The 15,992-nt window shown below is 42.8% G+C and overlaps 2 protein-coding genes across 2 annotated transcripts; both read left to right on the top strand.

Annotated features, from left to right (window-relative positions):
• The first annotated feature begins 346 nt into the window (after positions 1-346).
• On the top strand, positions 347-3,671 carry LOC105168048 (SNF1-related protein kinase regulatory subunit beta-2). Its single transcript, XM_011087961.3, has 4 exons — positions 347-910; positions 1,722-1,900; positions 1,985-2,147; positions 3,179-3,671. The coding sequence occupies exons 1-4, from the start codon at positions 713-715 to the stop codon at positions 3,503-3,505; spliced, it is 867 nt and encodes a 288-aa protein (XP_011086263.1). The 5' UTR covers positions 347-712; the 3' UTR covers positions 3,506-3,671.
• A 7,272-nt stretch (positions 3,672-10,943) lies between these two features.
• Positions 10,944-15,290, top strand: LOC148787278 (uncharacterized). Its single transcript, XM_088883559.1, has one exon. The coding sequence runs from the start codon at positions 10,944-10,946 to the stop codon at positions 15,288-15,290; it is 4,347 nt and encodes a 1,448-aa protein (XP_088739685.1).
• The last annotated feature ends 702 nt before the right edge of the window (positions 15,291-15,992 follow it).

Genomic DNA, 15,992 nt, shown 5'->3' with positions numbered 1-15,992 from the left:
AATAGCCTGTCCTTCCCCTTCTGAGTCATCGAGATTTACCAGTAATTAGAATTACTATGAATTAGACTCAAACTTTATCACATAATTTCAATGGAGGAAGAGAACTTCATCCTTAAGAATTTCAGTTGTACACACTGTTCTCAATCCAAAGATCAAGAGAGAAAAAAGAAGGAAGAAAGAAAAGAGATTCCATGGTAAGAACTAAAAACACTGTGAGTGTGGGAAATTTCCAAGAATTAATGAAAAGCATCTAGAAGAATAATTAACAGTTGCCCCAAAAATATAAACAAAGTGGCCTGTCAATGAGGATGATGTGACCTGCATCCCCCCATTAAACCCACCCCCCCCTCTTCATCTTGGGCCCTTCTTTTTCCCCACCATCCACACCACATTATTCATCATCACACCCACATTAAATTACATTAAAACACAGTTCCAAACTCACAGGATTGCATAATCTCACACCCCTCCTCCACTCTCTACCAATCAAGAATAAAGAATCCATGTGTTGATGCTATTAATGGTTCATTCAAAGTTAGGATAGTGAAGGGATTTGGTTTCCCAAACAGCCCAATGATTCTAATCTATCCACACCCTATTGAACCTCTTCTACTTGCTTTGTTTCATGTTGGGTGCGAAGAGGAATCTTAAGTAGATTCTTAGAGGTTTTGTTCTTCTGGGGTGTTTTTGTTTTTGTGGGCAAGAAGTGAAAATGGGGAATGCTAATGGAAGGGAAGACGGTGGCAGTGGCAGCCCATCTGGGGTCGAGGAGGGCGGCGGTGGGCAAGTTAGCATGGCTGATCGAGATGGTGGGGCAGGTAATTATGCTGCTGATGGTGGTGAGTATATGGGGCAGTCCCCCCTTCCAAGTCCTAGGGCTTCTCAATCTCCTTTGATGTTCAGACCTCAGGTCAGCTTTGTTGTTTTCTTTCTAATTATTTATGAATTCTTGAAGAGGCCCTCTTTTTGGTTGCTTGTAATTGTTAAAAATTGATGTTTTATTTGATTGTGGTGGTGTAAAAATGTGATCTTTGGTTATAATTAAGTGAAATGTTTGTGGTACTGAGTTGTAGTATTACACTGTTCTATGGGTTATCGTCTAGTACATGCATGAGTGACTGTAGCTTACATGATTAGTCTAGATCTGAAGACTCTGAAGGTTGGATTCATTCCTGCTCATCATTCTTCTTTTGCTTCAGGCATGTTCAACTTTTGCGATATTTCTATCAGTAATGTATGTACAGTATATTTAAAAAGAAAAAAAGAAAAGACGAAATAGTTGGGTTTTAGGGAATTTATGTTAAACATCTCGTGATTGTGTTGAGTGAGAGAACGGAAGTTAGTGCTTTTGAACAGATGACTATTTGCTTATCCTATTTCACTAAATATATTAGATTGCAATTTGCAAATAGAGATATGCTGCTGGAAGGTTGAACTTTCATTGACCACTGCTTGCGCAAATTTTGTAATGGCTGTTCCGGTTTGCAAGCTTTTGTCTGTGGCCATGTTTTAATTTGGAGCCTTTGTTTATGAAGAAACCTCTGTTTCGTGTCTGTTGCCTTTCAGCTAATTCCAACCAAAGAATATTACACATGGCTTGGCATTATTAGTTTAAATGTAACTGTAAAGCATGGGAGCGGTAATATTATCTGCTTCACGTCTTCTTTAGATCAAGTTGTGGTGGACTGAATCAAATGTTTCATCCCTTGTTCTATGTGCAGATGCCCATGGTTCCTTTAAAAAGACCTGGTGAACTGCACATCCCTAATCCTTCATGGATGCAGACTACCTCAAGTTATGAAGACAGATACAATGAGCAAGGTATTCCAACTATGATAACGTGGAGCTATGGCGGCAAAGAAGTTCTGGTTGAGGGGTCATGGGATGATTGGAAAACAAGGTTGTTCTTTTGATTTATATATCGATACCTTTATTAATCTTCAACAATTATAAGCAAATTTTAAGCGTTGGCGACTTTCTACAGGAAGCCCTTGCAAAGATCGGGAAAAGACTACACAATCATGAAAGTACTCCCTTCAGGAGTTTATCAATATAGGTTTATTGTTGATGGACAATGGAGGTACTCCCCTGATCAGCCCTTGGAACATGATGAATCAGGAAACAGTTATAACATATTAGACTTGCAGGTGCACTCTTGTTTCTCCTCTTCCTTTTATCCTCATTGTCTTTTCATCCCTTCTCATGAAAATGTTCACTTCTGCTTATTAATCTGTACTTCTGCTCTGGGATATGTATAAAAAATGTACAGAAACAAAGTGAGACATGAATTCTTAGGAACGAGCAAGAGAAATGTGCTATTAAGTTGAAGCTATTTTGATTACTATTGTCTTGTTCTAAGATCTTTTCGTCTTTCGGACATCATCGGCTATGCTTTTTGTAATTCTGAAACTTAATAGCCTTCTTGTTTTAAATTGGTTGAATTTTATCATCAGTCTCTCTGTGATAATGCCTCTCTGTATGCCTTACACTTTTTATCAGATCCAAAAATTGGTTATCGCTTGCTGGTTTACAGGTTTAAAAGGAATATGTGTGTTGTGTATTTACTATAAAATCGTGGTGTGCTATTTATCAAAGACTTCTTTAATCATAATAATGACAAGCATACATCACTTTTGGGGGGCAAGTAAACGTACACTCTGCACCTTTAATTGCATTTCTCGCCAAATTGTACTTAAAGTTCACTAGTTAAGTTATGAATATTATTTCTTAGTTGTGCTCTACCTTAGTTTCTACTGTGTCTTGAGTTTATTGCGGCTGATAGCAACTGGAATATCCTGTATGTTTTTCATCATACAACTCCAGACCTTAGAATCTGAAAAGTCGCTCGAAAGACAGCAAAATGTTATCACCAATAGTTACATGTGGTACAATTGATAGAGATTGAACGTTGGGACGATTCTTAACTTTTTCTGAGGGAAAATATATGTCGAGTTTTGGATTCTACACCAAAGCATAAAAAAACGATGATCATCCTAACTATGCTGGCTGATACTGTTAAAATGCTTTCCTCTCTGGAACGAGGGTCAAATTTGCGCTTTGCTTTTTAGTTGATTGCTGGGGGCCTCACGTGAACGTCTCTCGACCATGTTGATTTTCATACATTCTCTTGCGAACTATATACTTAATTGACAAAATAGTGCTTTCTGATATGCTGCAGGACTACGTCCCAGAAGATATTGACAGCATTTCTGGTTTCGAACCACCTCAGTCCCCCGATTCCAGCTACAACAACTTGCAACTCAGTCAAGAGGATTTTGCAAAGGAACCACCACTTGTTCCTCCACATCTAAATTTGACTTTGCTTAACGCCCCATCGTCCCACATGGAGATCCCGCCTCCTCACTCAAGGCCTCAGCATGTGGTGCTGAACCATCTCTACATGCACAAAGACAGGAGCGGGCAGTCAGCTGTGGCACTTGGCTCCACCAACCGGTTCCTTTCCAAATACGTGACGGTGGTGCTTTACAAGTCCATACAGAGGTAAAACAACTGCAAATGGACATTCATGTAATTGATGTAATCCTCAACACGACACGGTAGGCAAATCATTTGTGTTTAATCTGGAAAAGCCACAGATGATCATTTTGAAAACTGTTTGGACATGCAAGCGCTTGAGCTATTTCTTCCGCAGTTGCTGCCTTCTTTTATTATATCTTCCTCTGCACTGCTGGAACCTGCCCAGTAAAGAGAAAGCCATCAACCAGAATTTCAAATTTCCAAGAAAAGAGGGAGAAGTCTTACAAGAATTATTGAAAAAGAATTACGAATAATTATATTTGCACCCCAGATCTATAATTTATTTACACAAATCATTCCAAATATTTTTTTATCGTTTTCCAAAATTTAAATTTACTACAAAATAACTCTCGAGAAATTACATATGGTTCCATTCACAGCTAGACAATCACGCAAATGTGGTAATGAAAGAACATTTGTGATGAGAACCTGCAGAAGAAAGTTCCAAAAGAGTTCACGTGGTTCAATCTACCATTGGTCCAGGTTAGGAAAATGTTGAAAAGAATCAGGTTGTGAGAATCCATGACGTAGATTTTTGTTTTCCTCCCTATCATCATCTCAATTTTTTTTTACATAAGTTCATATTATTTCTCGTATTATTTGTACTTATAAACAATATGTAGTATATTTCTTTTAAATATACAAATAACAAAAATACATATATATATATATATATATACATGTGATATTTATATATTAAATCGAATACTTTACTATATAGAATCTGACAATCTTAAGAAATTTTGACCCGTGATGTGCAGAGTGTAGACCCATTATCAACTAATCCAAGAATTCGGATTGAATTTTTGAAATACAAATTTTATTACATTTTTTACTAGGATCTGGACCAAATTAATACTTGTATGCCTACCCAGATCCCACATGTAAAAATACTCATTGGATCTTGCTCATGTTGTACTTAAAATAAATTAATTTATTTAAAATATTTCATGAACCGACGATTGATAAAATAAATAATTCAGAGTTGCCGTTGTGAAAATTAAAAAAAAAAAAAAAAAACTCTAATGCTAATGTCATACCTACTCATTTTTGTTTGTCTTTTTTTCTTTTTAACAAAAAGGAAAACCTTAAAGACTTCCTATTTAAAGGTCTCAAGTTTGGCTAGGGCTGGGACTTGGTTCAATCCAAATCCATTGTCATCCCTAATATTGTATACAGGAACTGCACGACCCCATTTTGATCAAAGAAAGGATTGTGCATTCGAGAGAGTTGCAAAATTGCAAAACTTGTCATACAGTTTAGTACCATTTCAAATTGAACCCACTATTTATGAAATTTTAAAATTAATCATAATTTTCGTAAAAAGTTGCAAAATGACCCCTCCACCTACAGACACTTGAGTAGATATAATGGAAGCTAACAAAATAGACTCGTTATTAGAAGATTATTAAAATCAAGTGAGTATTAATTTTTCAAATAATTGAGAAATATTTATAATTATGTTAAATTTCAGAAAAAATTTATTTTAAATTAAATTAGTAAAAACTCGAATTTTAAATATTAAAAGATAATTAAAAAAAATTAATCATGAAGGAGTAATATAATAGATAAATTAATAGATCTTCACCTCGGATTCCATAGGGCCAGACCTCCAAAATATCCTATTTTTTAATTTTCCTTTACGCACACAGATTGCCACAAAATTGGTGGGTGTGGGTGGAAAAAGTGCACTGAGTTTGGTGCACCAATACTAATTATTTCTGGATGCACATAATTTTGCATTTGAAAGCCAAGTCCTCCACATCGCCTGTGGTCGCACTTGCATCATCCGCAGCACCACCAAATCTTGGGCCTACCCATTATTTGTTGACGTAGTTTATGACTTGGTCGATATTTTATTGTGTAAGATATTATTTACTTTAATTTTATATATTAATAAGTTATTTTTTAATCGTTGCTTAATTAGGGATGACAACGGGATGAGTTTGTCAAAACTCGGGATCCACCATATCAATTTTTTTTAAAATTCAGACTCAATCTTGTCTTGGACGGGATCTGCTAGATTAGACTTGATAGATCCGATAAGTCCGATTAATATTTTTAAAGTATTAATATATATTTAAAGATAATACTATCATAATTTTATAAATATGAGATTAATATTATTGAAAGTTTTTTTTTATTGTAAATTTATATGTGATTGTTTTAGGGGCATTGAAATATTAAAAAATTTAGATGCAGGACTTATATAAACATTAAAATATTTATAAACTATTTATATCGTTATTCTAATTTATCAAAATATTAAGTTTGTATATTATATGTAAGTGTAAATAAAGTATACATAATTTTTTGCATATAAAATATTAGAAAAATAATGGGGGCTGCTTTAGGATGTGTTCGAAGTCAAGCTATTAAGGTTCGAAATCCGCTTAAAATTTCAGAACTCATCCCAATCTAAGTGGGTTGGGTTCAAATTCACTCCAAATCGATCGTCATATTAATGTGTGGCACTTATCTATACCAATTTTGGTTACACACGTAATGTAAATTCAAATCGATCCCATTGATTGTAAATTGGTAAACGATTTAATCAAAAAATTAAATATAAATTTTGAAGGAGGAAAAAAAGAAATAAAAAAAATAAAGAAAATTCCCCCAAATTCGTTATCAAGTGATTTCTCGAAGATTCCATATGCTTCCCAAAAGACAAAAACAACCACCCAAAAATTGCAAGAAAAGGCTAACAAACAAACAAATGACCATCAAAATTATTTGACAAGTAATGAGGGCGTAATTATGAACTTGAAGCGTGTAAGTCCACAACAACATCAATTTAACCGAAATAATTGACACCCTCTTCATTTTCATTACTTACCGTTTCTTACAACAATAAACACAACTAACAAACCAATCATGTCTTAAAATTCGACATATTTAATCATTTATTTCACGAAATTTAGTAATTAAACGCGTTGAATTTTTTCAATATTCAGAGACATTTTGAAAATCTCGTAAAGTAGGAAATTAAAAATATTGTACTCTTATTTTATGTGACTACAATATAATTTCTTATGATTGTATCGATATATTATTACAATATTAATATGATGATATAATTAGTGTTTAAATAACAATAAAAATTGACATGGAAAAAAGCTTTTTAATGAACTCATTAAATTCTTGCCGGCAAAAGTAACAGAGGAATACTACTCTAACGTCATCGAGAAAATAGCTGACATGATTTGAAACAAGAAAATTTTAATTGAGTGATTAACAACATCCAACGTCATAGATCTCGAAAACAATCATCATGACTTTAAGATAGTGCACCCATTACTAAACTAATCACATCTTGATATACATTAGTAAAAAAATATATAAAATTATAAGGGCAAAAGAGTAATTGGATATATAGGAGGCACACCATAAGTACATAAAACCTATCACACCATATAATTTTCAACACCCCTATAAATACCAAAATACTAATTTTTTAATCCAAGACTACTATTCATTGACAAGACCCCTCCTTCTTGATTATTACACATTTTGCGGAAATAATATTTCACCTGGTGTAAAAGTCCGTCGTGGTAAAATCCCGATTTATTCCTTAGCAAAAAAACCTCAACCACATCATTGGCGCCGTCTGTGGGAAAAAATTTCACCTCGACGTTGAGCATGCACACCAGGTCCCGAGCCCGTGACGTACACGATCTAGACGCAATACGAGAAGCCCAAGCGAGCGGAATGGAACAGAACCCCCCTGGCGAACAGTCAGTTCCTCAGGAGGTAACCCCCCTAACACACCAGCAAACACCCCTCAATGGGGGACTCCCCTCATCACATCAAAAATCTTCGGCCGTGCCCCCAACCGGAGTGCTCCCCTCGGAGGCTCCACCCCAAGAACCGATGATCCAGCTGACGCAGGAGGCCTTGCTAGCCTTGATACGAGACGCGTCTACACGAGCTGCGGCTCAAGCCGTGGCCCAATTTGTGGCGCAACAACCAGTGAACCCGCCCCCTCCTTCCCCTCGTAGAAGTCGAGAACTATCCTCGGCTCCCGAGGAGGAGGAGCAGAGGCGAGAGGAAGTAAATAGTCGGATTTCCAGACCCACAGTTGCACAAACTCAAGATCGGAATCTCCATAATCGAGAATCTTTCGCCCCCCCACCAACTTGGGGAGCCGAGGATTCCCACTTGCCGTTGGGTGTGGCACCTCCAAGACGGAGCCCATTTGCCTCCAACATTCGGGCAGAGGCGCTCCCAGCTGGTCTCAAGGTGTCAAATCTGTCGGAGTATGATGGAACGGGAGACCCACAAGAACACTTAGACAAATTTTACGCCAAGATTGATTGGTACGATCTAAGTGACGCCGCTTACTGCAAGGTCTTCCGCACTACGCTGTCAAAACGCGCATTAGCTTGGTTCAACCAACTGCCCGCTGGAACTATTTCTAGCCTCAAACAATTGGTTCAACGTTTCTTGCACCACTTCTCCATGAACAAAAAGGTCCCAAAAACGGCGGCATATCTATTTACTATCCGTCAGAGGGAAGGCGAGACTCTGAGAGATTTCATGCAAAGGTTCGTAGATGCAGTGCATGAGGTTCCTCATGTTAACCAAGAGTTGTTAGCTAGTATTGTCCAACAGAATCTACAACCGGGAAGATTCAAAGAGTCTATAGCAGGCAAGCCCCCTAGCGGTATGGAAGATTTACTCGTGCGCTCCCAGAAATACATCCGGATTGAGGAGTCTAATGCTTTGGATCCTTCCCTTAGCGGCAAAAGGAAGGTCGAGAAGAGGAAAAAGAGCCGAAAAAGAAAGATGAACGCAAGCATGTGCCTCTGGCGGGGTTTGCTCACTATACCCCCTTGAATGCTCCCAGGGGGGAGATATTAATGGTGGCGGAACAGCAAGGGCTAATCAGTCAATGGCCGACAAAGATGAAAGATAACCCTAAGAGACTCAAATCCGACAAATATTGTCGTTTTCACCGAGACAGGGGACACATGACGGAGGAATGCCATCACCTGAAGAATGAGATAGAAAAATTGATCCAGCGGGGACACTTAAAGGAGTATGTCAACCACTATGCACAAGGACGCAATTTTGACCGTGGGCCGAATGTGCAAACTCCTCGTGACGATAACTATCCCACCGCAAGAGTCATCCTGTGACCTCAAAACGATCAACAAGCCATGAAGGAGGAGCTCAAAGTTCACGTAGCGGAAAAAAAATATTTTTTGGCTAGTCACTTGTAATAGGAGAAAACTCGAGTAGTAGCTCGACATATCCTTCTCCCCTTTTGATTTTCCCTAACACTTTGTATTTCGGAGTTTAAGTAATGAAGTTGGTTTTCTTGTAGTAGTCCCAACAAACGAGACGAATTTAGGCGTAAAGATCCTTGAAGTTTCACGAGGACCCTAGAGGCAAAAATCGTCATTGTCATATAGACAAAAGTCGCTATTGCCCCGGGACCCCCTAAACGGAACTTTCATTGAGATCCTCGTCAATAATGTCGCCCCGGAAACTTCACATCCCTTTGAAGTTGGTAAAAGACCGACTCCGGGACACGAAGTATCCTTTGAGGCAACATCCCCTTATCAAATCCTTGAGGCAATGTCCCCACATAAATATGTTGGACTCGCAAAGTTTTGCCCCCCCTTCCGAAGTTGGTAAAAATCTAACTCCAGGGCATGAGCAAAAACATCCCTTGAGGCAACATTCGACGGATATAAGTCGTATGAGAACAAAACAACAACTGAGTAAGTGTAGCGACTACATTTACGAATATAGAATACTATCGAGTCACCTCCTAAGATTTTCAACCTAATGGATGATGAAAAAATCACCCCAAGAGGCAACGTCTTCAGAAAAGAAAAAAAATACGTCGCTTCACTTCCTCCAAAGTTTTGGGGGGCTCCATCACCACTTGTAAGAATTATTTATGGGGAGCCTCTCTTGAAAATGATGTCGAAATTCTCAAGACAAATGAAAAAATTTAGCGGATGAGATGAATAAACTCTGAATGACTCATACTAATAGAAAATGAGAGCAAGTATTGTTGAAAAATATTTGATGGTGTAGTGGTAGGAGTTCCTACTCACCACCCTTTTAACCTGGGTTCAAAACCCAGGTGACGCAAAAATTAGCACCTCCTCACAACACTTGAAAACTCAAGCTAAGCTTGAGGAGGGCTCGAATTACATCGCCTGGTGCGCTGCACTCCACCACCTGGTGCACCCCCCCGGCGCGCGGCCGCACTGCCTCGAGCTGGGCTCGGGGTGCACCACCTGGTGCACCCCCCCGGCCTCCAGCTCGAGGCACTGCCTCGAGCTGGAGGTGCGCGCGCCCACGGCCGCGCCATCCCCAGCTCGAGGCACCACCTCGAGCTGGGCTCGGGGTGCACCACCTGGTGCACCCCCCCAGCCTCCAGCTCGAGGCACTGCCTCGAGCTGGAGGTGCGCGCGCCCACGGCTGCGCCAGCCCCAGCTTGTGAGCTGGGCTCGGGGTGACCCCCTGGTGCACCCTACGACCGAGGTGCACCCACTCCCATGTGTTAACTCAATTCAAAAAAATATTTACTCTCGCACAAAATATTCTACCAGAAAGTTCATATTCCGTCCGAGAGTGGGGGGCTGTATGATATACATTAGTAAAAAAATATATAAAATTATAAGGGCAAAAGAGTAATTGGATATATAGGAGGCACACCATAAGTACATAAAACCTATCACACCATATAATTTCCAACACCCCTATAAATACCAAAATACTAATTTTTTAATCCAAGACTACTATTCATTGACAAGACCCCTCCTTCTTGATTATTACACATTTTGCGGAAATAATATTTCACCTGGTGTAAAAGTCCGTCGTGGTAAAATCCCGATTTATTCCTTAGCAAAAAAACCTCAACCACATCTAATGAGTACTCAAATATCATACCTGCAAAAGGACCAAAATACCCCTCATTAAGGGCATTACAGTCATTTCGTGATCAGGATCCGCGAATATTGTAACAGGCGGGTCGCGTGTGACCCGACCCGGATCGCGTACACCGACCGGAAACTCGGACAATCCTCACCGTTCGATCAGAACGCACACCAACGAGATAAGGCCACGTGGCCCAGTACTTACCGTACAACTGGGTATTATAAATAGACCCCGGCACGCCATAAATGAGGTAACTGATACGCATTAATTGAGACCGAACTCCTAGATCGAACCAATTTCATTCGACCAAACTAACTTGAGCGTCGGAGGGTCATTGTCGGGGACGTGCCCGACGAGCTCACGGTTCGTGTTTTCATTCTCAGGGAACCCGAAATCTGGTCTTGGACGAATAGGCGCTTCGAGTAGAGATCGCATCACGAGATCGCATATTTCGACCCGGATCAGTTGGCGCCGTCTGTGGGAACATCTGAGAATTCCTTAGCATAATGGAAGGTTCGTCGAGGAGAAACGCCGGGGAAGAAGAAACTCCAAGGAAAGGGGTGGGAGCAACCATCCAACTAACCCCTGATGAGTTACAGAAAATGATAGAGGAAGCTAGCCGGAAAGCAATCGTGGAATATGAAAGAAGAACTGCGACCCCCCTGGTCAAGGAAACAGCGAGGAGGCAACTGTTCGAGAATGTGGAACCGCTTCGAGAGTCAAGAATACAGGGCGGACAGGAGCATCGCAGTAAACGACCAGCGTCATCCGACGCTGGCTCCAGCAGTCATAGTCGTGCGAAGAGAAGGGAACCGGTAATCTCGAGAGCGGAGGTAGAAAGTGTGGGAAAGCAGATAGAGAACCTTAACAGACAGATAGATGAACTCAAAAAACGAGGAGAAATAGTTGTGCACAACAAAAATTCACCCTTTAGCAACGACATCCTGGTCCAAGTGGTGGAACCCGGCTTCCGAGTACCCGATTTGCCAAGATATGATGGAACTAAGGGCCCCTACGAACATGTAGCGGCCTTCGATATGGTTATGAACTTATACGGGCAGCCAGGCCCAATCATGGCCAAGTTGTTTGCGACCACATTAACTGGAAAGGTACAAGAATGGTTCACGAACTTACCGAGGGGAAGCATTGATTCACATGAGCAAATGATCCAGAAATTCTCCTTCCACTTTGCAAGCCAAAGGAAGCAAAAGAGATCTGCCACCCATTTATTCACCATACGGCAGAGAGAGGACGAGACATTGAAGAGTTTCGTAGGGAGATTCAATAACGAAATGATAGAGATACAAGATCTGCGTATAGATATGATGGTCAGTATTTTGATTCATGGTTTGAAAAAAGGCCCGTTCGCATCCGCGCTTGCACGCGACCCGCCTGGAGATGCCGAGCAGCTCATGGCTCTAGCCCAGAAATATATAGACGAAGAGGAGATGAATGCGATGAAGGACTATGAGCGGAAGGAGCGCGAGCAGATGTACAGGAAGCCGAACGAGGCAAGAGAGGTCGGGGGAAGTAGACAGAAGCAAGAAAAGCAAAGGGAGACCAAATACATTCCCAAATATCACAACTACACCCTACTGCCAATGTCGCGGGAAAAGGCGTTGATGATGGTCGAGAATGCAGATGTTCTTAAATGGCCAAGGCACACTAGATATACACCCTCCAAGAAATTTTCCAACAAATACTGCAGGTTTCACCGGGAGAGAGGGCACAACACGGAAGAGTGCTTCCAATTGAAAGACGAAATCGAAAGGTTAATGAGGCAGGGGTACTTTAGAGACCGAGTCCCCCACAATTGTAGAACAGGCAGGGAGGAGCCAAGGAGAAGCAGATCGAGGAGCAGAGACAGGAACCCGGGGCCATCGAAGTCGATACACGCCCAAACCACCCCAAACAACGCGCCAACTAAAGGAGTAATTTACACGATTGCAGGGGGATCTAGCTCGAGTAGCTCGAACAGGGATAGGAAGAGATGCGCTCGAACTTCGAACTCAAGCCGAGGGAAAGAGTTCGTGCTGAAAGTGGAAGAAGAGGAAGCCATCTCCTTTAGCAGCTCTGATAAGCCCGAGGAGACGGGGGAGATGAACGACCCGATCGTCATCAGACTCGACATTGCTAATTTCACAGTTCACAAGGTCTTAGTGGACAGCGGGAGTTCCGCAGATATCATCTTAAAAAACGTGATTGACAAAATGGGCTTGGAAAATCTTCGGTTGGAGCCGGTCAAAACACCACTAGTCGGTTTTGGCGGAAGTGAAGTAACGTCCTTGGGAATGATTGAGTTGCCAGTATCCATAGGGGACGAGCCCAGGCGGAGGACAACAATGGTAAAATTTTTGGTAGTGGATACCCCATTTGCGTACAATGTGATATTGGGCAGGCCAGGACTGAACTCATTCAGGGCAGTCATCTCCACTTACCACATGAAGGTGAAGTTCCCAACGGATCGCGGGGTAGGAGAGGTAGCGTGCGACCGGAAAGAGGCGCGGAAATGCTACAATCTATCACTGAAGGGAGAACCCGAGGCGAAGAAGAGAAGAGTGAAAGAAGACGCTGAACCTCGGCCCTACGAGCCGGAGCACCTAAAGCCCAGTGAGGAGTACAAAGTCGTCCAACTCACTCCTGATGAGCCGGACAGAACCACCAGGATAGGAGCGAGCCTGAAGGAGAGAGAGGTGGCTATGATTGAATTCCTGAAAGAGAACATGGACGTGTTCGCGTGGGGTCCATCTGATTTCACAGGAATCGACCCTGGAGTGATCGTGCATAGGTTAAATACAGACCCAGCGATGCGACCTGTGCGACAAAAGAAGAGGTCTTTCGGGAGCGACAAAAATGAAATCATCCGAAAAGAAGTGGACAAGCTGCTCAATGCCGGGTATGTAGAGGAGATTCAGTACACCGATTGGCTATCTAACGTGGTGCTTGTCCCCAAATCCGCAGGGAAATGGCGAATGTGTGTGGACTTCACGGATCTGAACAAGGCGTGTCCCAAGGATCCCTACCCATTGCCCCGGATCGATGTCATGGTGGATTCCACCGCAGGTTACGAGATGTTCTCAATGATGGACGCGTACCAGGGGTATCACCAGATCCACATGGCGGAAGAAGACAAGGACAAGACTTCGTTCATCACGGAAAAAGGAATCTTTTGTTACAATATGATGCCGTTTGGTTTAAAGAACGCAGGAGCTACATACCAGCGCCTGGTTAACAAGATGTTCGGAGACCTGCTCGGAAAGACGATGGAGGTGTACGTGGATGACATGCTCGTAAAAAGCAAGAGGTCGCAGGATCACCTCACCGATCTCGCCCAGGCGTTTGCTATCATGAGATCATACGGGATGAAACTCAACCCAGACAAATGCACGTTTGGAGTAGGTGGAGGAAAATTTTTGGGATATATGGTTAGCGAACGGGGAATCGAAGCTAACCCGGAGAAAATTCGAGCCATCATGGATCTGCGCTCTCCAGCCACAATCAAAGACGTCCAGAAGTTGACAGGGAAAATCACCTCTCTCGGAAGGTTTATCTCGCGGTCAGCTGACAAAAGTCTCCCTTTTTTCAGGATTCTGAGAAAACCCAAGAACTTCGAATGGAACGAGGAGTGTGAGAAGGCCTTGCACGAGCTGAAGAAGTACCTGACGACCCCTCCCTTGTTAGCGAACCCGAAGGAACACGAAGAACTGTTCCTCTACCTGGGCGTATCGGAACATGCAGTCAGCTCGGTGTTGGTAAGAGAAGAAGGAGGTCAACAGAACCCCATCTACTACGTAAGCAAAATGCTCCAAGGGGCCGAATTGAGATATACGGAGATGGAGAAGTTGGCACTCGCGCTCGTGGTCACCGCTCGAAAGCTACGACCATACTTCCAATCGCACAAGGTGATCGTGCTAACGAACTACCCCCTGAAGCACATAATGTCGCGACCCGAAGCGTCAGGACGATTGATCAAGTGGACGGTAGAGTTGGGGCAGCATGACATAGAATATCGACCTAGGACGGCCCAAAAAGCACAAGTACTAGCAGATTTTGTGACAGAGTTAGCAGGTGAACCCGATCTACCCAGAATGGTCGAGGAGCAAACCTCCAAATGGATGCTACACGTAGATGGAGCCTCGAACGCCAACAGTGGAGGGGCCGGAGTATGGATACAGGGGCCGAAGGGAGTCGAGATCGAAGCAGCCTTTCGTCTGGCCTTCCCCGTGACCAACAACGAAGCCGAGTATGAGGCGCTCGTACTGGGACTAGAGCTCGCCTTCCAGGCGGGCGCCCAAGATTTGGAGGTGTTCACGGACTCTCAGTTAATCGCTCTGCAGATCGAAGGGGCGTATGAGACGAGAGAGAAGACCATGACAGCTTACAAGGAAATCGCTCAGCAATGGATGAGAAAATTTGACAGATGTTCGGTTTTGCAGGTCCCAAGAGCAGAAAATGACAAGGCTGATGCCTTATCCAAGTTTGGGGCGGCCATGGATGGGAGTGGAGATCGAAAGATCACGGCTCTGGTTCGAGCACGACCAAGTATCGCAGGCGGAAGGGAGGTGCAGACGGTCGCAGAACCTGAATCATGGAAGGACGAAATCGCCAAATATCTTAAAGATGGCACCCTGCCTCTTGACCCCATTGCCGCTAAGAGAGTCAAATTCAGAGCCACCCGATTCACTATGTTGGCAGGACAGCTCTATAAGCGAACGGTAGATGGACCTCTCCTGAAGTGTTTGGATGAGGAGAGAGCTCTATATGTTATGCGGGAAATTCATGAAGGGAGCTGTGGAAACCACTCTGGAGCAAGGTCGTTGGCTCAGAAGATAATACGTCAGGGATTCTATTAGCCCACGATGGCAAAGGACGCCAAAGAGCTAGTGAAGAAGTGTGAAAGTTGTCAGAAATACGCATCCCTTATACACCAACCCGCGACCCCGGTAGAGCCGATCAAAATAGCCTGCCCATTCGACCAATGGGGGATCGACATCGTCGGACCTTTTCCCCCTGCACCAGCCCAGAAAAAATTCATCATCGTGGCGGTAGAATATTTCACCAAATGGGTCGAAGCGGAAGCGGTCGCTAAAATATCTGAGAATGAAGTCATCAACTTCATTTGGAAAAATATCATCTGCAGGTTTGGTCTGCCTCGCATACTAATTTCCGACAATGGGATGCAATTTCAGGGGAAGAAGATCACGGGATGGTGCAAGGAGCTCAAGATCGCACAGCACTTCACGACAGTTGTGAACTCGCAAGCCAACGGTCAAACGGAGGTGACCAACCGAACAATCCTCCAGCATTTGAAAACACGGCTAGACAGTAAAGGATCATGGGCTGAGGAACTACCCGGGGTCTTATGGGCTTACAGGACAACACCTCGCACTGCAACAGGAGAGACCCCGTTCTGCTTAGTATATGGGACGGAGGCTATCATTCCAGCAGAGATCGGGGAGGAATCCCAGAGAGTGGCAATGTATGACCCCGAGGCTAACCAACAGGAACGAAGCTTTGACCTCACCATGATCGAAGAAAAGAGAGATGGGGCGTAC

The sequence above is a fragment of the Sesamum indicum genome, linkage group LG8 (genome assembly GCF_026168435.1).
Source record: "Sesamum indicum cultivar Baizhima isolate 11 linkage group LG8, ASM2616843v1, whole genome shotgun sequence".
NCBI lineage: Eukaryota > Viridiplantae > Streptophyta > Magnoliopsida > Lamiales > Pedaliaceae > Sesamum > Sesamum indicum.
The sequence above is the reverse complement of the archived record's forward strand: the minus strand, read 5'-3'. Positions and strand labels throughout refer to the sequence as shown.